General features: G+C 37.9%; 1 protein-coding gene across 2 annotated transcripts in view; it reads right to left on the bottom strand.

Annotated features, from left to right (window-relative positions):
* Positions 1-24,303, bottom strand: part of DNAH7 (dynein axonemal heavy chain 7) — a 261,805-nt gene that overhangs the window by 164,035 nt on the left and 73,467 nt on the right. For both annotated transcript variants that reach the window (XM_042949526.1, XM_042949525.1), the window contains 5 exons: positions 19,612-19,805; positions 15,643-15,841; positions 12,205-12,345; positions 7,006-7,218; positions 1,895-2,004 (listed from right to left, as the gene is read on the bottom strand). In XM_042949526.1, coding sequence (XP_042805460.1) covers positions 1,895-2,004; positions 7,006-7,218; positions 12,205-12,345; positions 15,643-15,841; positions 19,612-19,805 — 857 coding nt within the window. The remainder of the gene's footprint in view (positions 1-1,894; positions 2,005-7,005; positions 7,219-12,204; positions 12,346-15,642; positions 15,842-19,611; positions 19,806-24,303) is intronic.

A 24,303-nucleotide genomic window follows, 5' to 3' on the forward strand; every position in this document is an offset into this window, starting at 1 on the left:
GCTGTAAAGTATAAAAAAGTCTAACAATATACAAATAGAGCTCTTTCTGTCTTGGAATGTTTATTAAAAACCCAAGCTGAGAGCAATGTATGCCATCTTATCTTACAGAAAGTAAAATTGGTCACCTAGCACCAGGGCATGTAGAGATTGGCTAGGAAGCTTGTAAATGACGGGTCAAGAGTAAGATTTCTTTGGAAAGAGCTGCCATTATGTTGTCTATTTCCCATTCCTCCGTAGAGAAGAAGAGCAGCACCTACCCCTCTCCCAAGCTACCTGAGGAGCTTTAGAGAACTATTCAAAAAGCTTGACACACTGACCCCCGGAATTTGTAAAATACAGGAACTGGGAATTCAATCACAACTTAAAATATTTAGCACCAAGAGAATGCCTGTAGCTGCTTCTGATGGCAGAATCAGGGAAAACTGTAACAGTGAGAGAGATGTACTCATATAACTGGCAAAATAAATGTATGTTTATCATCTGACCAGATCCAGATCCCACTGGAAGGGAGGTAGATTTGAGTCACATTGAATGGGACTCTGTGCAGAAGACCCACTTAGAATCAGAAAAGATCCCAAGGTGAATGTCAGTGCGTGGTTGACCTCAGACAGAGGCTGAAGCAAAAGTCACCAGCAGCCAGCCAGAGAAGGCATTTTACACAGGTAACTAGGGGATGGGGGAAGTTCCAGAAAACCCACATAAATATCCCATGGGAGATCTGGCGTATCTAGGCTTGCATCCCCACTGAGGGCACTAAATAGCCAAGAGATAGTTGTCACACAAGACACTTGTCACATGTAAACCCACCTCTCCCTTTCCTTCTCCCCTCCTCCATTAACCTTCAACATTGGAGGAGCCACAGGTGAGCTATTGAGGGACAGATGCTAAGGACAGGGATAAAACTGACAAAAGACTGAACACATTTGCCTCTCCAAATGCAGGCTTTGTGTCTGAGTTAAGCTCAAGCTGGGAGAGAAGGGGAGTTTTAAGTTGGATGAAAGAGGGGCACCTGGGTGGCTCAGTTGCTTGAACGTCCAACTTTGGCTCAGGTCATGATCTCATGGTTCATGAGCTCGAGCCCCACGGTCAGGCTCTGTGCTGACAGCTCAGAGCCTGGATCCTGCTTTAGATCCTGTGTCTCCTTCTCTCTCTCTGCACCTCCCCTGCTTGCACTCTCTCTTTCTCAAAAATAAACAAACATTAAAAAGATTTTTTAATTGGATGGAAGATGCTAACTTTGATATTATACCTATATGAACTGTTAATATCTGAAAAAAAATAACATTTTTCGTTTTTGACAATAATTTGGAATACAGGAGATGGGAACTTGGATTAAAGTTGTTAAAGCCTTTTTATTATTCAGAAACCTGATAGAAAAAGTATAAACATAAATACCTATGAGCTATCTAATGGAGATACCCAACCAGGCATGTATGTAGCACAAGTTTACAGGAGAGACCTTGGCTGGAGGTATAGATTTGTGGATCTTCAGAATGTAGGCTATTAAAGCCTGAAAGTGAATGAGAACATTTGGGAAACCATGAGTCATGGTACGAAACACTGCATGAAAACAGAAATCTACAAAATTCTGCGTTTCTGGGGAAGCAACAGTTTGCCTTAAATGATCCAAAACAAAGAGAAAGTTTCAAGGAAAGAAGAAACGAATAGTGTAAAAAAAACAGCAGCAAAATCTGGCAATATTTAGCTCCAGAGCTGAGAGGAAAAAGCCAGCAGAAAACGAGAAACTGAAAATCAAGTTGAGAGGAGTATTAAGAATCTAGGAAAAGATAACATAAAATACATTTGCTGAGTCAAAGATAATTCTTTTAAAGATTTAGTGGTCTAGGGGTGAGTGAAATTTATGTCCAATAGACCCTTAAGTTAGCAAGTTTACCTGTAACATCGATCAGTGAGCGGAGTAATAACCAGTCTAGGGGAATTACCCAGATACTCATATCCATATCGTAAGCCAGCATTGATCATCTTTGTTTCTAAATGATTTTCCTAGGATAAATCAGAGAAAATGAAGATAACTTAAATAACAAAATTTTAAATAATATGAAATTTCCAACTCTTTAAAACAATTGTCATGTTATAAACAAACTCCCTAAAATTCACTTTTCAAGTCTCTTCAGCAAGTGGTGCTGGGAAAACTGGGCAGCAGCAGGCAGAAAAATGATCCTGGACCACTTTCTTACACCATACACACACAAAAAAACTCCAAAATGGATCAAAGATCTAAACGTAAGACAGGAAGCCATCCAAACCCTCGAGGAGAAAGCAGGCAAAAAACTCTTTGATCTTGGCCACAGCAACTTCTTATTCAACACATCTCCGGAGGCCAGGGAAACAAAAGCAAAAATAAACTATTGGGACCTCATCAAAATAAAAGGCTCTGCACAGCAAAGGAAACAATCAGCAAAACTAAAAGGCAACCGATGGAATGGGAGAAGATATTTATTTATAGACGACATATCAGATAAAGGGTTAGTGTCCAAAATCTATAAAGAACTTATCAAACTCAATACCCAAAAATCAAATAATCCAGTGAAGAAATGGGCAAAAGACATGAACAGACACGTCTTCAAAGAAGACATCCAGATGGCCAACTGACACATGAAAAACTGCTCAACATCACTCATCATCAGGGAAATACAAATCAAAACCAGAATAAGATACCACCTCACACCTGTCAGAATGGCTAACATTAACAACTCAGGCAACAACAGATGTTGGCAAGGGTGCAGAGAAAGGATCTCTCTTGCACTGCTGGTAAGAATGCAAACTGGTGCAGCCACTCTGGAAAACAGTACGGAGTTTCCTCAAAAAATTAAAAATAGAACTACCCCACAACCCAGCAATTACACTACCGGTATTTATCCGAGGGATACAGGTATGCTGTTTCGAAGGGGCACATGCACCCCAATGTTTACAGCAGCACTGTCAACAGTAGCCAAAGTATGGAAAGAGCCCCAACGTCCATCAAAGGATGAATGGATAAAGTAGACGTGGTATATGTATACACAATAGAGTATTACTTGGCAACCAAAAAGAATGAAATCTTGCCATTTGTAACTACATGGATGAACTAGAGGTTATTATGCTAAGCAAAATTAGTCAGAGAAAGACGAATATCATATGACTTCACTCATATGAGGAATTTAAGATACAAAACAGATGAACATAATGGAAGGGAAGCAAAAATAATATAAAACAGGGTGGGGGACAAAACATAAGAGACTCTTAAATATGAAGAACAAACAGAGGGTTACTGGAGAGGTTGTGGGGGTGGGGGTGAGCTAAATGGGTAAGGGGCATTAAGGAATCTACTCCTGAAATCTTTGTTGCACTAAATGCTAACTAACTTGGATAAATTAAAAAAATAAATTAAGAATAAATAAATAAATAAATAAATAAATAGATAATAAAATAAAAAAGTAAAATTCACTTTTCAGACATCATTAAATTCAAAGAACTAAATATCTGATTTTCTTAGATAAGTAACTGAAGCCACTGGCTTCCATTTTTTCTGTAGATATCTATGAAAAACATATTTGTTCCTTATTTTAGCTATATATTCTTTTTACTTGCCAAGGCTTTTTAAAATTAAGGTATAGTTCACATACAATATTAGTTTCGAGTATAAACATAATTACTCAGTATTTGTGTTTACTGTAAAATAATCACAGGAAGTCCAGTTAAGATCTATCATCATACATAAGTATAATTTTCTTATAAGGAGAATTTTAAGATTTAGTAATTTTTAAATATGTAGTACAGTACTATTAACTATAGTAAAATACTGTGTATTACAACCCCATGGCTTATTTCTAACTAGAAGTTTGCACTTTTTGACTCCTTTCACCCATTTCTCCCACTTCCCCATCCCCAGCCTCTGGCAACCACTAATCTGCTCACCAATCTATGAGTTTAGTTTTAGACTGCACATTTAAGTGAGACCGTATTGTACGTCTTTGTCTGACCTATTTCACTTAGCATAATGTCCTCAAGGTCAATCCATATTGTTACAAATGGCAAGGTATCATTTTTTTTGGCTGAATAATATTCCCCTGTACATATATATCATGTCTTCTTTATTGGTATGTCAATGGACATTCAGGTTTGTTTCTATATCTTAGTTATTGTAAATAATGCTTCAATAAACACGGGGTGCATGTATCTTTTCTAGTGTTTTTGTTTTCTTCAGATAATACCCAGAAGTGAAATTGTTGGATCATGTCATATTCTATTTTTTATTTTTTGAGGAACCTCTATACTGTTTTCCATAGTGGCTGCACCAATCTACATTCCCACCAACAGCGTACAACAGTTCCTTTTTTTTTTTTCACACCCTTGCCAGCAATTGTTATCTTTTGTCTGTTATCTTTTGTCTTTTTTTTAAGGTCTATTTAGAGAGAGTGTGTGTATATGAGTAGGGGAGGTGCAGAGAGAGATTCCCAAGCAGGTTCTGCACTGTCCAAAGTGGGGGTCAATCTCAGGAACTGAACCTTGAGATACTAACCTGAGCAGAAATCAAGAGTCACACTTCACTGAGCCACCCAGACATCCCTCTTTTGACTTTTTTGTTAATAGCCATTTTGTTAGGTGTGAGAGGATATTTCATTGTGGCTTTGATTTGCATTTTACTGATGATTAATGATGTCGACCATCTTCTCATGAACCTGTTAGGTATACGTACAACTTTGCAAAAATGTCTATTCATATCCTTTGACCATTTTCAAATTATATAGTTTGTGTTTTTGCTATTTAATTAATTGTAGGAGTCCTTTACATATTTTAGATGTTAACCCCTTATCAGATATGATTTGCAAGTATTTTCTCCCACCAAGTAAGCTGCTTTTACATTTTGTTGATGGTTTCCTCTGCTGTATAGCACGTTTCAGTTTGATGTAGCCCCACTTGTTATTTTTGCTTTTGCTGCCTTTTTCTCACCAAAAAAAATCATTGCCAAGACTGATTTAAAGGGCTTACCATCTATGTTTTCTTCTATGAATTTTTTATTTCAGGTCTTACATTCACGTCTTTAATCCATTTTGAGTTAATTATTGTGTATGGTATAAGACAGTGGTCCAGCTTCATTATTTCCTATATGGTCATTCAGTCTTCCCAACACTATTTATTGAATAGACTGTCCTTTCTCCACTGCATATTCTTGGCTTTTGTCATAAATTATTTGGTCATAGATGTTTGGGTGTATTTCTGGGCTCTCTATTCTGTTCCATTGATTCATATGTCTGTTTTTATGGCAATACCATTCTGATCTGATTACTACAGCTTTGCAATATAGTTTGAAAACATGGAGCAGGATGCCTCCAGCTTTGTTCTTTTTCAAGATTGCTTTGTGTCTTTTGTGGCTGCATACAAATTTTAAGACTGTGTATTTCTGTGAAAAATGCCATTGAAATTTTGATAGGGATTACATTGAATCTGTAGATTGCTTTGGGTATTAGGAATACTTTAACAATATTAATTTTCCAATCCACAAAGTATCTTTCCATTCATTTGTGTCTTCAATTTCCTTCATCAATGTCTTAGAGTCTTCAGCATGCAAATCTTTCACCTCATTGTTTGAATTTATTTTTATATATTTTATTCTTTTTTGATGCAACTATAAATAGGATTGTTTTTTTAATTTCTCTGGTAATTGATTCTCCTATATTTATAATCAATTGTTCAATTCATCTTCACTATTGAATATTCTCATTATCATCATTTTATGGGTAAGAAAGCTGATGCTTCTAGAGAGTAAGTAACTTGTCCAAGTCCTAAATCTGGTAAGGGAAGGATCTGGCATTCATTCATTCATTCATTCATTCACTTATTGATTGAAGAGAGAGAAAGTAGGAGGAGCAGAGAGATGAGGAGAGAGAGAGAATCTCAAGCCAGCTCTATCCTCAGCAGGGAGCCCCACACAGAGCTCAATCCCATGACCATGAGATCATGACCTGAGCCAAAATCAAGAGTCAGATGCTTAACCAACTGAGCCACCCAGGCACCCTAGGATCTGGCATTTGAAATGATTCCACACTGAGCTCCTACCCACTACTTCTCCTATGGTTTTCCCGGGTTCTTATTCTTGTATCTTTTCTCCTCCCACTCCATACCTACAAGCCTTTCACAAAAGTGAATCTGCTAAGAACTTTTGAGTCTGTATCTCCAGACATCCTCAGCTCCTTCTTCCCACTCTCAACAGGTTTAACTTTGTCCACTGTACTAACTGTCCCTATTCCTCCTGCATTCTCAGCTGTGCTGCCATGATCACCCACCTAGGTATCCTGATAAGAGCCTTCCTTCCAGATGTTTCTGGAGCCTTCTACTGACCAACAAGAGCAAACTTTAATGATGAAATCAAAATAAAAGTCTGAATTTTTACATTGTTTAGATGTGTCAAAATCTGAAATTACAATTTTAAACTGTCTAGTTTGGACATTTTACAGATTCTGTGAGCATAATGGCTTATTTAAAATGAGTGATTTTTATAATTACTCAATTTGTGAGCACCCATATATGTATATATATATACACTGTATTTATATGTAACTATAAATTTGGGTATAGAGTTGGGTATAGATATAGTTTTTTGTTTGGATGATATATAGTTTCGCCTCCCTTAACCTTCAGCCTGGAGAATGCTTCTTTGGGTAGAGTCAGCCATCAACAAAAAATCTTTTTCTTTTAATGTTTATTTTTTATTTTTGAGAGAGACACAGAGCATGAGCGGGGGAGGGGCAGAGAGAGAGGGAGACACAGAATCCGAAGCAGGCTCCAGGCTCTGAGCTGTCAACACAGAGCCCGACGCAGGGCTCGAACTTACGAACCGAGAGATCATGACATGCGTCGATGGCAGAGGCTCAACCGACTGAGCCACCCAGGCGCCCCAACAAAAAAATCTTCTACTACTATTTCCCATATGAGCAAGCAAGCACAAATTAAAAAGCTACGAGCTGAAATTGCTGTGTAATAACATTCAGTGATTTCACTTACTTGCCAATAGTACCTAAGTTGACTTAACCACTCGAAGTCACTGTCATCGCTAACTTGTTTTTTAACAAGTGATGTGAGGACATCTCTAGCATGGACATCCAGCACCACAAGAGCTCCCAGAGTAACACGATTCTGCTTGGACAATTTGCCACGGACCAAAGTGACAATGTCATCAATTTGCATGTTACATGTTTCCAAGTACTGCTCAAGAGCCTGAAAGAAAAGAAGATATAATTAACGTGATCAGAATTTTTCTGAACAAAACCATTTCAAGCTAGCATATATACAGAGTGTTTGCCACATTTCCCCCCATTTGACACCATTTAAAAATAATCAATTCTTCTTACTACAAAAGTATTAGGTGAATGAGGCCAACCTGGCCAGATAGAGAAGAATATGTGGTTTGTGTCTACTCAACATCCTATCCACTCCTATCTCCACTCCTTCTGTATGCTCTGTGGTTCTGGTGAGCTGTCCCTCACCTTGCCCTATCCCAACGGCAGCAAGGAGGGGGATGTGTGACCCAGCCAGGGCCAATCAGAGTTCTTCCCAGGAAATGCTACACACAGAGAAAAAAGTGATTTTCTTTAGGTTTGGGGGACTCTGAGTATGCCATTCTGAAGCTACTGCAAGCCTTCATCCACTTGGCAGAACAAGCCTGCCAGAGACCAGCAGAGAGGAAAGGCAAAGGAAGAGAGATACTGCAGTAGCAATGATGCTCTGAGACCCCAATTCCGACCGTTCTTCCTTGAATCCCAAAGTCCTTTCAGTCCTGTTGTGTAAGCTTTCTGAGCTGGACGTGTGCCACTTGAAAAGTAAAGATCTTAATAAACAAAACATCTCCCATTTTAGTTTATGGTGAGCAATGCCAGTTCTGAGTACCAGACTCTCTTTTGGTGGGTAAATCTAATTAGTAAGTTAAAAAATAGAAGAGGGTTTATGATGAAGATCAAATTAGAATCAGCGAAAACCGCTATGCTTAAGGGAGTGTCAACACGCTCCAGAAGGCTGGTGTGCTTTCTTTCTCCACTCTAATAATATTTAATGAACATTGGGCACCAACCAGTGTATTTCATTCCTTCAGGACCAGGTAAGTGGTAGCGATGTAACGAAAAATGAGCATTTTCAAGAATGAGAGCAAGTTTAAAGGGCAGGGTTGGAGACCGCACACTGTTTCTCTGAGGGGCACTTTTCTTCCTTGAAACATTTCATCTTTATTTTTAAGGAGGTCAGTCTTTCAAAGGTTTGAAGTGCTTGAATACTATTGCCTTTATATTATTTACATGATCGATCGCTATTAATTCTCTTCATAAGCAGTGAAAGATAAACTTCTGTCCGAGCCATTTTTAAATGGCCATAAGTGTTGGGGCGCCTGGGCGGCTCAGTCGGTTGGGCGACCGACTTCACCTCGGGTCATGATCTCATGGTTCGTGGGTTCGAGCCCTGCATCAGGCTCCGTGCTGGCAGCTCAGAGCCTGGAGCCTGCTTTCGATTCTGTGTCTCTGTCTCTCTGCACCTCCCCTGCTCGTGCTCAGTCTCTGACTCTCAAAAGCTAAATAAATGTTAAAAAATTTTTTTAATAAATAAAAATAAATAGCCATAAGTGTTTAAATTCTTGGAGCCAACTAGTGAAAATATGTTAAGATGCCAGTGAGTACATCTTAGTTTTCTCATCAGTAAAAGTGGGGGTCTCTGAGAGACTTACCAGTTCCCACACTCTATAGTTCAACACAAAACACAAAATAAAAATTTCATCTTTCAATCTGACAGCACAAATTATACGTCCATAAGAATTTAGTACTACATACACTAGCAGAATGTATCTTCCTATACTAGGAAAACAGATTTGGAACTAAAATTTAACTGCAAACTGCAACAAACTGAGTTCTTTAGGAAAAAATCTATATGAATCAATGAGAATTCAGATTAGATAGAAAAAAAAATCACGGTATCGATAGCATTTTTGTTACATTTTCTTCCTTGTAAACCATTCTGTATAGTGAGCTGATGAATCTAAAGGTAGCAACTATTCTATTCTGTCAAAATAAACCCTGTCTGAAATCAAATATTTTTATCATACCTAGATCCTTCTACATATGCAATGATACAGTGACTCAAAATCGCATCAGTATCTGCAATACCCCGAGCTCTGTGACAGTGTTGATTCTTTCATTCATTTTACAGCCCCTGCAATGCCTCACGCAGACGAGTTGCAGAATCAACATTCACTGAATAAATTGAACAGGTCCTCTGGGAATGTGACAGGATAACACAGGGCTATTATAACATCAAGCTCTAGACAACTTGGGATGTTTGCAGACAATGGAAGTGTCCAGTCTTCTATGAAGCTGCCAAGAGTCTCTGTTCAACCAAAGTGATCCGTTTCAAATGTTTACCACACATTAATCAGGAGGAAAAATTATCAACACATATAATACTAAAGCATATGCTAGCCTCCCATGATAGACCTACACATTAAATTTTTTAAAATCAGTACTAATACTATAGAATACTAAATCATAGAGTACTATAATTACTTTTATAATTATAGAATACTAAAACATGTGCCAGCCCCTCATGATGCTACTACAGAACTTGAATGGACTGAACATGGATGAAATACAGACAGGGACGAGGTGCACAGATAGCAGATCACAGGCAGAAAGAAGCAGGATAATCACACGCAGATGAAAAAGAATTAATTTTTAAGGACACATATAAAGCCTAGTTTCATATCATGAAACTTAGCTATGAAAGCACCATAAAATGCAACAGACAAGGGCAGTCTGGCAAGCAACAATAACCGAGGTGTAACGTGTTAATCTTGCTAAGCTGCAGCTCTAGAGAACCTTGAGTCTATGAAGCTGAATCACCCTCAAGTAGCATAGGTTCTCATTCTGGCTTTCTCTGTGAATGGCTCCATATCTGTACCATGTAACATAAGTAGGAAAAAAAGCTGAATCAACTGATAAATGAGTAAACAAGCAACTCAATTTCAGTATCAGTGCATACTGCTATAAAGAAAACCAACAAAAAACCCTATTTGCATCTGTATGCAATATGGTAAGAATCATAGGCAGATCGTTTTGAGCAGAAGACGCATTGAAATGGGAGTGACCGAAATGGCAAGTCCCTTGAGATTCAAAGTATGCTTGGGAGATAAGTAGAAACTGTAGTTTACACTTTAATGCTCCATATCAATTCCCACTGTTGCAGCCTGCTTGGAGTAAGATCAAAGAAAAATATGGATTTGGCAGAGGGGTAGAGGTTTGATAAACACCACATTTAAACTGAAGAAATTTGGAAGATGCCTCCAAGTTTGTCTAATCTGCTCACATTTGCTTCTTCGTTCCCTGCAGACTGAGTCCCCACAGTGGCAAGTGATAAAGTTGGTATTGTGTTTTGGGGGGCTGGCCAGCCGGCAAGGAGGGAGATCCAGGAGGCTACATGTTGCCCCAGCACGCTACATTGGTGATGGAGGAATCTCTCTGTGTGGGGAGGTTAATGAGTGGTGGCTTAAAAGAAAAAGAGAAAATGAATTCTCTAAGTCCACTGGGAGAGAAGAAGGAGGAGGAGGAGGAGGAGGAGGAGGAGGAGGAGGAGGAGGAGGAGGCGGCAAAGGAGGAGGAGGAGGCAAAGGAGGAGGAGGAGGAGGAGGAGGAGGAGGAGGAGGAGGAGGAGGAGAAGGAGAAGGAGAAGGAGAAGGAGAAGGAGAAGGAGAAGGAGAAGGAGAAGGAGAAGGAGAAGGAGAAGGAGAAGGAGAAGGAGAAGAAGAAAGCACATGTGGCTAGAAACTGAGGCCCCAGAAGTAACTCCAAGGGCTTATGGTTGTTAGGGAAACCCCCCCTTCCCCAGGGTCTTGTGTTCCATGAAGACAGTTCTTCCAGAAAACCTTGAATTCCTACCCTATACCCTCTCATCCCTTCCCACAGGAAATAAATAAGTGACCTGTTGTTAAGTTTGACAAAGCTAAGTATGTGTTACTCAGATCCATACTCTATGGGATCCGGCTGCTGACAGAGAACATTAGTTTCTCAAACCTCAGCACTACCAGTGTTCAACAGTACATTAGAGTTAAAGACAATAATACCAAACTCCATGTCAAAAATATATTTGAGGGGCACCTGGATGGCTCAGTTGGTTAAGCGTCCAACTCTTGGTTTCAGTTAGGTCATGATCTCACAGTTTCGTGAGTTCGAGCCCCACATCTGGCTCTGCACTGCTGGCATGTAGCCTGCTCGGGATTCTTTCTTTCTCTCTCTCCTCCCTCCCCTTCCCCCCACTCAACTGTCTCTGTCTCTCTCAAAATAAATAAACTTAATTATATATATATATATATATATATATATATATATATATATATATATATGTGTGTGTGTGTGTGTACATATATATATATTTGAAATTATATATATTTGTAATTTATATATACTTGAATTATATATTTGAAATTATATATATTTGATATATATAAGTATATATATTTGAAATTCATGGTTCTAAACAAAAGATCCACAACTACTACATTGCAACTGGCCCATCAGTCAACTGAAAGTTGACCTGCTTGAAATCCTATAAATGTAGTTTCTGTTGTTAATTACTAACAGCAAGTTAATATTATTATGCTAACATACCTAATAGAATACTTAAAAGTAAGCATTCAAAGTATCAATAATTACTGGGTGCCTGGGTGGCTTAGTCAGTCAAGTGTCTGACTCTTGATTTTGGCTCAGGTCATGATGTCACAGTTTGGGAGATTGAGCCCTGCCTCAGGCTCTTACCTGTCAGCTCAGATTCTCTCTCACTCTCTCTCTGCCCCTCTCTTTCCCACTCTGTCTCAAAATAAATAAACTTTAGAAAAAATCAATAATTCTACAAAATCAATACATTAAGAATAAAAATGAAAATAGTAAAGTAAGCTAACCGATACCTTGTCTTCCTACTTCCTCTTTTACTCAAGGTATAAAAGAGGATTATGCTATTTTCCTCCTAATCTTTCTGAGTTTAGGAAGCTTAGTTCTATTACAATTCTATGTTTAAAGGTATAAAAATGTATCTAGTAACAAGATTGAGGTTCAAGTACCCTTGACTTTTTGAGAGGATTGTCTTTATTTTGTTTTTTATAATTAGTATATTCCAGCAATAGTACCTGTTTAAAAAATGCTGAAAAACCTGGGGCAGGGCAGTAATGAAGCTTACCTCTTGTCCCTTTGGAATAGCTGTTTGTACTTCTGTTGTCCAGAAGATTTGAGATACACAAAGCACTGTCTGTCCAGGCCACTCCCTCACCCAGTTAATTCGCATGTTTTGTGTATAGGCAGAAATTGCATCTTTAATTACCTAATTGGAAACAAAAATGCTAAAGATAGTTTCACAGTTTACTTAAACAAGCTATACAATGAGGACCTAAACTCCTAAACAGATTAACTCATACTATTTAACTTTTTACAACATCTTAGCCAATTATGAAGACTCAAAGCATGTCATGAGACTATTTAAATTCAAGTTTATTCATATACCTATGAGCAAAAGCATACATTACACAGCATTTTATTTTGCTGATACATGATCAATTTGTGTGAACCCACATTATATCGAATATTCGTGAGACCAGTCGTAGCCAAAGATATCCTAGATACATTTGGGTTGAACAAGCCCAAGCAATTTTATTGCAAGATTTAAAGTTAAGTAATTCCAAATTCATAGACAATAATTTTCTTTGAACTTGATCAGATCCCCACTCACCCAGGCGCACATGTATGTGTACGAGCACTCTCAGGCAAACCACACCACTTCTCTAAAGTTCCTTCTGTGTTTCTGGATCTAACTTCCTCTCAATCTATAGTTAGATGCCCAAGGCAATGATGACAAGCAAGGGGATATAACTGATTTATGGAGAGTTAAGAATCAGGAAAGTCAGAAAGTCTTATTTACATTCTTTGCAACATGATTTAAGTCTAATTCATGTACTTCTCCTCCATATGTTTTCTGTGGATTGACATATCCAGTTTTTCTACCAGCCATCAGCGAGAAACAATCTAATCTTTTATATCTATCAACCCGAAATGGTCATGTTGTCTATGAGGTGATACCCACTTTAATGTTTGGTTTCAGAAAAGACGGTCAAAATTAGATTTTTCTGAGAAATATATAAGGATGTATGAACCTTTCTAGACTTCTAGTCTGGCTAGGGTATTTATGGAGCTGAACAGAGACAAAGGGCAGTGGTAGCTATTGATAGCAAAGAAAGTTTCTAAGGCCAGAAGGAGCCACAGAAAGGGCAGGTGAAAATGAGCAACTGAGAGACGGCAGAAACAGAAACTAGAAGGTACAGTACAGAAATGTCAAAAATGGAATAAATATGTGCTCTAGAAGGACAACAGGGAGAGAACAAGAGGAAGACTTTAAAATCTAAATCACAATTGCTACATAGTTGGATGAGGAGAAACAATTACAGAAAGTTCTGCAATACTGGATGTAAAATATATCTATGTGTGCCAGATATATATACACACATATAAGTACATGCATATTTTGGAAGTAACATACACATGATAATCTAGTAACATAAGGGGTACAAGTGCCAAGAACATGACTTTTTTTATTATCGATAAGTGACCTAAAATTTACTTAAGTTAAGCATGCAGTGGTCTTGCTAGCATGGGACTACATACAGTAGAAACATAGTAACACACATCTCTATTTGTATTACTTTATATTGCATTCGATTGCACATTTCAGAAACACAAACTTACACAAGAACATTTGGGGATGATGTTTTCCTGGCCACCCCATCTAAGTGCTCTGAAATGGCAACCAAAATACCTTCTCTAAGCACTCTGACAAACAAAATGAAAAGAATAGTTGTAACAGTATTGGATATGTCTAAAACAATGAGTTATCACTGTATACAACAATTACCAAACCATATAACCAAGGCTGGTAAATAGTGGTCAAAGTGGAATTCATTTACATTACTTACAGCTGCATAAATAAAATAAACCTTATTTGTCAATATGCACCAAGGCCTATGAAACCTTGTCTCTTTAAATTTTAATTTTCTTTTTTAACATTTATTCATTTTTTGAGAGAGACAGAGAGAGAGAGAGAGAGAGAGAGAGAGAGAGCGAGCATGAATGGGGGAGGGGCAGAGAGAGAGAGGGAAACACAGAATCTGAAGCAGGCTCCAGGCTTCCAGCTGTCAGAACAGAGCCTGATGCGGGGCTCAAACCCACAAACTGTGAGATCATGACCTGAGCCAAAGTTGGATGGTTATCGAACTGAGCCACTCAGGCGTCCCAAAACCTCGTCTCTTTGACCTAGTGGTCCTACATATGAGAACTTATCATGAGAAAGAATTCTTTCAAAGAAACCAACTATATCCATAAGGACATTCACTCTAATTTAATCCACAATAGGGAGAAATGAAAAACTCCAAATGACTTTACATCTATTGAAAAACTATTATGCACGCAGATATTAAAACTATATTTAAGAAGAGGAAGCAACACTAGGGCACATTATATATATTAAACACTTGGATTCCAATGAATTTTTTTCAACAATGTGTGAGAGAATCCGAAAAATTAATGAAAACTGTTGTTAATTAGAACATGATGCCATATTCCTTCTCAATCCTGCTCTCGTGATCCCCAATTCAATCATGATTTTTATTCTTATGAGCAACTTGAATGCTAAGTCCATAGTAGAGTAAAAGATGAATTTAACTGCTCAATTAATCTGTATTTGTTTCCATGACTTGAAATTTTCTACTAATAGGGGCGCCTGGGTGGCTCAGTCGGTTGGGCGGCCGACTTCGGCTCAGGTCATGATCTCACGGTCCGTGAGGGCTGTGAGTTCGAGCCCCGCGTCGGGCTCTGTGCTGACAGCTCAGAGCCTGGAGTCTGTTTCAGATTCTGTGTCTCCCTCTCTCTGACCCTCCCCTGTTCATGCTGTCTCTCTCTGTCTCAAAAACAAATAAATGTTAAAAAAAAAAAATTAAAAAAAAAAAAAAGAAATTTTCTACTAATAAAAATAATTACAAATGATTGAGTTGATGTTTTAGGAGATGTGGAAAATATGAAGTTATTAATTATAAGAAGTATTTGTGATTTTCTAACATTTTGGTACATATTTTTTATATGCATAGGACAAAAAGGCTCACCTCAGAAACGTATATATCAAGGAGAATAATGTAAAACTATAGAGAAATGCATGCAAGGCAACTAAATACAGACTCTGTAGACCAAGGTGTATTTAATTAATGATCAAAGAAATAACGTGTAGCTGCAAGAAACAGGATTTATTACTAAAACCCAAGAAACCCAAGTTTTCTGTAGTATGGATGCTATTTTGTCCCACTTTTCCAGTGGGTCCCTATGAAATTGATTTCATAGATTTTGTCTTTGAGCTATATATTACAATTTAATTGGTAATTCAGGACTCAATTTCTATCTAAAAACAGTGCATTTATTAACCAGACATTTTTACTGTAATCACTGCCCCCAATGTGGGGCTCAAACTCATAACCCTAACATCATGAGTTGCATGCTCTGCCTACTGAGTCAGCCAGGTGCCCCTATGATACATTAATATTCCATATCTTTACTAGAAATAATAATAAATATAGCTGAGTACCTTGTGGATGGACTTAATCATAACTCTCTCCAATTCAACCAACCACTTCTCCACTTGACCTCTGGCTTTGGCTGTTGAAATGGTCTCTGTGAGTTCCACCAACTCTTCTTCACTACTCTTCATGTGAGTAATATCAAGTGTTTCTGTAAATTCTACCTTTGCAATTCCTTCAAAACATTTCTTCAAGTGAGGTTGCACCCTGTCAGGGGAAAAAATGTTCAAGAGAATTAATCAGATTAAAGCAGTTCCTTAACATCAGTGTTCTTTGTGTACCAATCTTTACGCACAATTTATAAATGTGCATCACGTGTCAGACCCCTGCTAGATGCTGCTGGAGATGAAAGGCTGAGGGAAAAAGACACAATCCCTGTCTGTATGGATTATACAGTCCAGTAGGAGGTCATCATTAATTGAATAATCACAAAAAGATCTGTAAAACTACAATTATAATAAGAGCTACAGAGGAGACACCCATGAGGCTTTGTTTCCAACACAATAAACTGAAAGATGTTAAAAGCAACATAAGGAACAAACCAATCTTGGCTAACAGATAATACACTAATTGGAAGAATCTTCAAATGCACAAAACTAGCTTTTTCAACTGGGATCTTCAGAGACTGCTCACAAATTATGAACTAGGTTTATCACTTTAAGTACTTTACAGTTTACTAAATCAATAGCTTTGAAAGTATCCAACTGTAATCATTGTAACACAGATGGAAGTGACTAAACCCCTCATTCTGGGCACATTACTAATAACCAAATGAACTCATCTTTCAATAGGCAATAAAGAATCAGAATATAAAAATTCAGATAGAAATCTGAGCCTACAGGAGGAAGTCAAACTTTCACTCTTCATAGATGACATGATACTCTATATGGAAAACCCAAAATATTCTACCCAAAATCTTCTAGAACTGATCCATGAATTCAGCAAAGTGGCAGGATACAAAATCAATGCACAGAACTTGGTTGCATTCCTATACACAAACAATGAAGCAAGAGAAAAAGAAATCGATCCCATTTACAATTGCACCAAAAACCATAAAATACCTGGGAATAAATTTAACCAAAGAAGTGAAAAAACCTATACACTGAAAACTATAGAAAGCTTATGAAAGAAATTGAAGAAAACACAAAAAAATGGAAAAAGATTCCATGCTCCTGGATAGGAAGAACAAATATTGTTAAAATGTCCATACTACTCAAAGCAATCTACATATTCAATGCAATCCCTATCAAAATAACACCAGCATTCTTCACAGAGCTAGAACAAATAATCCTAAAATATGGAACCAGAAAACACCCTGAATAGCCAAAGCAATCTTGAAAAAGAAAACCAAAGCAGGAGGCATCACAATCCTGGACTTCAAGCTGTACTACAAAGCTGTAATCATCAAGACAGTATGGTACTGGCACAAGAACAGACACTCAGATCAATGGAACAGAATAGAGAACCCAGAAATGGACCCACAAATATATGGCCAACTAATCTTTGACAAAGCAGGAAAGAATATCCAATGGAATAAAGACAGTCTCTTCAGCAAGTGGTGCTGGGAAAACTGTACAGCACAGGCAGAAAAATGATCCTGGACCACTTTCTTACACCATACACACACAAAAAAACTCCAAAATGGATGAAAGACCTAAATGTAAGACAGGAAGCCATCAAAATCCTTGAGGAGAAAGCAGGCAAAAACCTCTTTGACCTTGGCCGCAGCAACTTCTTATTCAACACGTCTCTGGAGGCCAGGGAAACAAAAGCAAAAATGAACTATTGGGACCTCATCAAAATAAAAAGCTCTGCAAAGCAAAGGAAACAATCAGCAAAACTAAAAGGCAACCGATGGAATGGGAGAAGATATTTATTTACAGACGACATATCAGATAAAGGGTTAGTGTCCAAAATCTATAAAGAACTTATCAAACTCAACACCCAAAAAACAAATAATCCAGTGAAGAAATGGGCAAAAGAGATGAATAAACACTTCTTCAAAGAAGACATCCAGATGACCAACCGACACATAAAAACTGCTCAACATCACACATCAGGGAAATACAAATCAAAACCACAATGAGATACCACCTTACACCAGTCAGAATGGCTAAGATTAACAACTCAGGCAACAACAGATGTTGGTGAGGATGCAGAGAGAGAGGATCTCTTTTGCACTGCCAGTAAGAATGCAAACTGGTGCAGCCACTCTGGAAAACAATATGGAGTTTCCTCAAAAAATTAAAAATAGAACTACCCTGGGGTACCTGGGTGGCTCAGTCAGTTAAGCGACCAACTTCAGCTCAGGTCATGATCTCACAGTTTGTGAGTTCGAGCCCCATGTCAGGCTCTGCGCTGACAGCTCAGAGCCTGGAGTCCGTTTCGGATTCCATGTCTCGCTCTCTCTCTGCCCCTCCCCCACTCACACTCTGTCTCTTTCCTTCAAAAATAAATAAACGTTAAAAAAAAGAAAGAAAGAAAGAAAGAAAAATAGAACTACCCTATGACCCAGCAATTGTACTACTAGGTATTTATCCAAGGGATACAGGTATGCCGTTTCAAAGGGGCACATGCACCCCAATGTTTATAGCAGCACTATCAACAATAGCCAAAGTATGGAAAGAGCCCAAATGTCCATTGATGGATGAGTGAATAAAGATGTGGTATGTATGTATGTATGTATGTATGTATGTATGTGTACATATACATACATACAATGGAGTATTACTCGGCAATCAAAAAGAATGAAATCTTGCCCTTCGCAACTACATGGATGGAACTAGAGGGTATTATGCTAAGTGAAATTAGTCAGATAAAGACAAATATCATATGACTTCACTCATATGAGGAATTTAAGATACAAAACAGATGAACATAAGGGAAGGGAAGCAAAAATAATATAAAAACAGGGAGGGGGACAAAAACATAAAGAGACTCATAAATATGGAGAACAAACATTCTTTTTTTTACTGAGGTTTTTTTACTGAGGTTACTGGAGGGGTTGTGGGAGGGGGGGATGGGCTAAATGGGTCAGGGGCATTAAGGAATCTACTCCTGAAATCGTTGTTGCACTATATGCTAACTAACTTGGATAAAAATTTTAAAATAAATAAATGAAAGTTAAAAAATATATATATAAAATAAAATAGCAAAAAAAAAAAAAAAAGAAGAAGAAGAAGAAAAGAAATTTGAGCCTAAATTTATCTTTTTGTCTGGATTCCTTGTCTCCTACTTTGAAGGCACAAGACACAAAACTAACAAATTTAATAACTTTCCATTCACTGTCTGCTGTACACCAGACATACACACTTTTCTAAGAAATTGGGCATCAGTGTCGGGGAAGAAAAAGAAGTCCAAATTCTCTGCCATCATGGAGCTTATGTTCTGCTAGAGGAAATCAGACAGTAAACAAGTAAGTACATGATAGAGTGTTCCAGATGCTACAAAAGAGGCCGAAGGAAATAAAAGCAGAGACGATAATCCACTGGCTAGGCAGTGCTGGAAGGGTTGCCATTTTAAATACAGTGGTCAGGGAAAGTCTTCCTGAGGTGCAGACCTTTGAGCATATTTCCACAAAAGTCTAGAAGAGGTAAAAGAAGTCAGAGATATTCAGGTAAGGAGCAACTTCCGCAAAGATGGTGGTACACGGATGTAGGGGGCTGCCCCTTTTAGAGTGGACTTAGAAGGACAGGTAATGGGACACCACCAGCAGGGGTCACTGCAAGCCACTGGGAGCGAGGTGTTCTGAAAAATATGTAGGAGAAAATGGGTAAATTAGAAATCCTCCCCAAGATTTATCACGTTTGGAAAAATCACCTTCAATGACATTACTTATGTCGTTTTAAATAATTACATTGGTTATTGATAATACTGGGAATATTCTTGAACATAATTATATGTGTTTTTATTCTGCCTTATTTTAAAAAGTAAATTCAGATAAATTTAGCTATATGCTACGTATGTAAGTTACTTACCTAGTGGGATCTTTAGTCTCAGACAGTATCTCAAGAAGTTCATCATTAGACAAGAAAAAGAATCTGGGGAAGAAGAGACGTTTCTTTTCCAAATATTCATTAAGTCCTTTAAGAATGAGTTCCAAAAGTTCGTTTGATTTTTTCAGCCGTTCCAGCATTCTCTCAACAGTTACAACGTGTAGAACACGTTTATCCTAAAAATAAACATCCAATTCAAAAATATTAGATACTAGCTTTATTTGTATTCTTATTGTATTCGAGGTTGCCTGTTTTTAATCAAACAAAGGTCAACCAAAATTTAAAATGAATATTTTCTAAAAGTAGCCTCACAGACTCTAGGTCTAACTAGCCTCTTTAATTAGTAAGAGTCATGTTGACTTGATCCTTAGTGATGTTGCTCACAGTGTCTCATTCTACACTGGAAAGCGTGAGAGACAGAAAATGAGTGTGAGGGGGAGGGAAGGAAGAGAGGGATGCGGGGGGGTGAACGCTCATGCACTGGGATGGGGCAAGAACAGGGAACTCACAGGAAGGATGGGGGAAACAAAATAGTATGAGATGTGTTTGTCTTTTATTCATTGAGAAAAGTATTCTAAAATGATAAATCAGCATTACTTCATATATTATTGTTATCGATAATAAAACAACACGATCTCTGTTTTATAACTGTAGATAAAAATATAAGTGAGGGTGAAGAAAGGAGTTTTCAATAAAAATCTTACACTGCAAAAACTGTATTTGGAACTACAGAGTAACACTGCTTGCTAAAGGACTTAAGTATATTCTTCCTGAACGCTCTAGAAGCTAAAACTATGCTACCTCTAAGGCATGGACCTTTGAATATTTTATCACGGAAAAGTGCAACTGTGAGCTGTTTGGTTTGAAGCAATTTAAACACAGTCAAGTATTTAAAAGAGCTTTCTTTTATGCTGTGGGATGCAAGGTAAGAATTATAACTGAAAGCTGATCTTAAGAACTGATATTTTTAAAAAGTAAATAGTTTATTGATTTATAAAAATAGCCATACAAACAAACACTGGGTTTATGAAAATCTTTAGAAACACATTATTAAAATATGCTCTAGACACAGTTGAAATAAAATTATTTTTCCTTCTTTTTCCTTAACACCTGACTGAGGGCATCCAGGTCTAGTGTTGGCCTTTTAATTTCAAACTCCATGTTCACCACTGACATCAATGACAGAATAGTAAAAGTGCTTTACTAAATAAGCATCAATGTGTTAGAAAGAGGGGCTAGGGGCACCTGGGTGGCTCAGTTGGTTAAGCGTCCGACTTTGGCTCAGGTCATGATCTCATAGTTGTGAGTTCGACCCCTGCATCGGGCTCTGTGCTGACAGCTCAGAACCTAGAGCTTGCTTTGGATTCTGTGTCTCCCCCCTCTGCCCCTCCCCTGCTTGAACTCTATCTCTCTCTCTCTCAAAAATAAGCATTAAAAAAAAATTTTTTTTAAAGAAAGAGTACTAAAACACTTTAGAGATTTTAATCACCAGACCAAATAAATAATAAACCTGTGAGAACACACTAGTACATTTATTAATACAAGGAACAGGACATTTTAGAATGTATAGATATTAAGAAAATGTTGTTAAAAGATTAAACATGGAATTTCAAGAAGAACTAATTTAGCTTATTTGTAGTACTCAGCCTTGACTAAGAGATCAACCAAAAATATCAGCTGTAAATTGTTCTATACAGAAATTTTCTTCTTCTGCAGGACCCTCTAAAATGTTTTTGTTACTATACTTTGAAAGTAGTCAAAAAGGAAAGATACACTTTTCTGCTTTTTTTTTTTTAATTTCTTTTTAATGTTCGTTTATTTTTGAGAAAGGGAGAAAGAGCATGAGAGGGGCAGAGAGAAAAGGAGACACAGAATCCAAAGCAGGCTCCATGCTCGGACCTGTCAGCAGAACCTGACATGGGGCTCACAGGGCTCAAACTCATGAACCATGAGATCATGACCTGAGCCAAAGTCAGACAGTTAGCCAAATGAGCCACCCAGGCACTCCTGCTTTGTTTTGAATTTTAACAAATTTTAGAAACAGCAACTTACTCAAAGAATGATTATCATTAATATCTGTTTTCTCAGTGAAACAGGTTCACATGAAATATGTAACATATTGGTGTATTATCTTTAATTTTTTTAAGTTTATTTATTTTGAGAGAGAGAGAAAGAGAGAAAATGAGTGGAGGAGGGACAAAGAGAGAAGGGGAAAAAGGATCCAAAGGGGGCTTCTGTGGTGACAGCAGAAAGCCCAATATGGGGCTCGAACCCACAATCTGCAGATCATGACCTGAGCTGAAGTCAGATACTTAACCAACTAAGCCACCCAGGTGCCCCTATATTAACTTATCTTTAAAGAGACAATATTTAAAAGACATTTTATTTAACAGTTTTATGTTTAAATAAACTTTTAAAACACATGTAAAAAGAAGCATGACAAAAACTCAGATCATCATTTAAATGTGCAATTCATCCAATTAAGGATAGAGGAGCACTCTTGAATTACTAAATCCAAAATCCAAAATAGTGTTCTCAGAGTGCCACCTTCTGGTGAATATGCCTTTCCTTGTTGGAAAAAAAAAAAAAGAAACTGAATACTTGCTAATAATAAATATGGAAAAACCCCTTTCATATATTAACAATATTTGTTTTATTTTCAAAGAATTTATTACAATATTGCTATTTTGGGTCTGAGGTTTAAAAACTAAAGAAAAATTCAGCTATCTAATTTTTTTTTAATTTTTTAATGTTTATTTATTTTGGAGAGATGGGGAGGTGTCGGGGAGGGGTGTTGCGGAGAAACAGATAGAAGGAGACAAGGAATTCGAAAAAGGCTCTAGGCTCTGAGCCATCAGCACAGAGCCCCACTCGGGGCTTAAACCCACACACTGTGAGATCATGACCTGAGCCGAAGTTCGACACCCAAACGACCGAGCCACCCAGGCGCCCCGAAAAATTCAGTTATTTACAACAACAGTTCATACTTCTTTCCCTAAATATTATAATTACAAAAGAAATACTTCTGGAAACACCTAACATTCAAGTAAAAAAATTTTTATTGAATTCCTCAGGTCAAGCCTAGTTAGCCAAATTAGCTCAATGACTGAACCAAACATTCTAGCTCTCAATGAACAAAGGCAATAATCTCTGTACCTTTGTGCATGGACTTAAGGAAAAAATATATAAAACTAATCATCTTGTGACTGGAAAGTAAAGTACCTTCACTTTCTTCCTGTGAGAAAGTGAACTTAATAAAGACTGCATCAGATAAAGCAAAGCACAGACCTGGTTCTAAACCCCCATGCTCCTTATTACCTGTCTGACCTTGAGTCATTTACTTAACCCAAGTCTCTATTTTATCTTTAACATGGGAATAAGAGCCCTCTCTCAAAACTGTTGTGAGGACCAAGTTAGATAAAATATTTGAAGCACCTAAAATGGTCTAAGTATGGGAAGCACATATACTTGAAACTACCCTTTCCATTTTCTCTTCCATAGCTGTCTATTGAAGAGACTGAGACAGACAGACAGACAGACATTACTGGGGGGTAGGGTGGGGTGGATGGAAGGCATGAGGCAGTTACTCCACTCCATCAGTTTTATGGAGTTCAAATGAACAGTTTATAATCTTCAATCCTTCAGGTAAGCTATTTATCATTGTAAAATAAAACTGGCTGTTAAGTTCCTTTAAGGATTGCCATAAAATCTTAGCCCACAATAGGCATTCCATCAGCATTTGTTGAGTGCATGAGTGAAAGCAGGATGAGGTTCGTCTGTAGACCTACAGAGGAACTCAAGTAAGTACAACCCTCCATGTTGCACCAGGATGGAGCTTATCAGCTGTGTTCTCAGGACGTAACAGCGGGATGTTCTAATAGGAAGCTACTAGAAATTTGAAACTTAATGTGAGCCCCTTGACACTTTATTTACTTTATGTCCCCTGGAGGGGAAGAAAAGGAATTGTTAACCATCGTATTTTTGGGGGGGGGGCAGGGGTGGGTTAAAGAAACAATTTTCCAAATTTGATGTGTCTTCTTATGCATCATAAGTATCACTACTCTCAGCAGCTCAAATGACAACCTACTGGTTGATTTACATTTTTAAACCTGTGATATCAGGGGCCTGAAACTTGAATTTGGGTATAGAGAGAAAGCATTCTAATTACTGCCAGCAGGAAGCTTCACAGAAAGTACCATTCCATATGCTTAATGGAATTAAGCTCAAGCCAGTTCAGTAAACGTCCAAAAGCATAAGCTTCCTAATCAGAAATCCCTGGACAACGGAAAACTTGTAAGATACTCATTAAGGCTTTTAAGCACTAAGAGATAAAACGTGGGTTCATGGAATAGGCCTGAGGATACACTGCCTTGCATATTTGTCAGGTTTCTGCCAAGGCTTCTGGCAAGGGAGGCTCAGGAGTAGGACGGTCAGGGACCCAGAGTCTATCAAATAAACTCAAATGTCCCCATCTCCGGTTCTCACCATCCTACTCTTTCCCAATAAGTAATCTACCTTTCACATAACAGATCTGGCAAGGCTAGCAATTAAATTACATTGCAGTTTGGCAACCCACTGAATCAGACTCTATCACTCATTTTTGGCTACATCCAACTTGTAGCTACGAGAAATAAGAGGCTTTTTGATTGCGGTCACTAGGGCTCCTTAGTCCTC

The sequence above is a fragment of the Panthera leo genome, chromosome C1 (genome assembly GCF_018350215.1).
Source record: "Panthera leo isolate Ple1 chromosome C1, P.leo_Ple1_pat1.1, whole genome shotgun sequence".
NCBI classification, from domain to species: Eukaryota; Metazoa; Chordata; class Mammalia; order Carnivora; family Felidae; genus Panthera; species Panthera leo.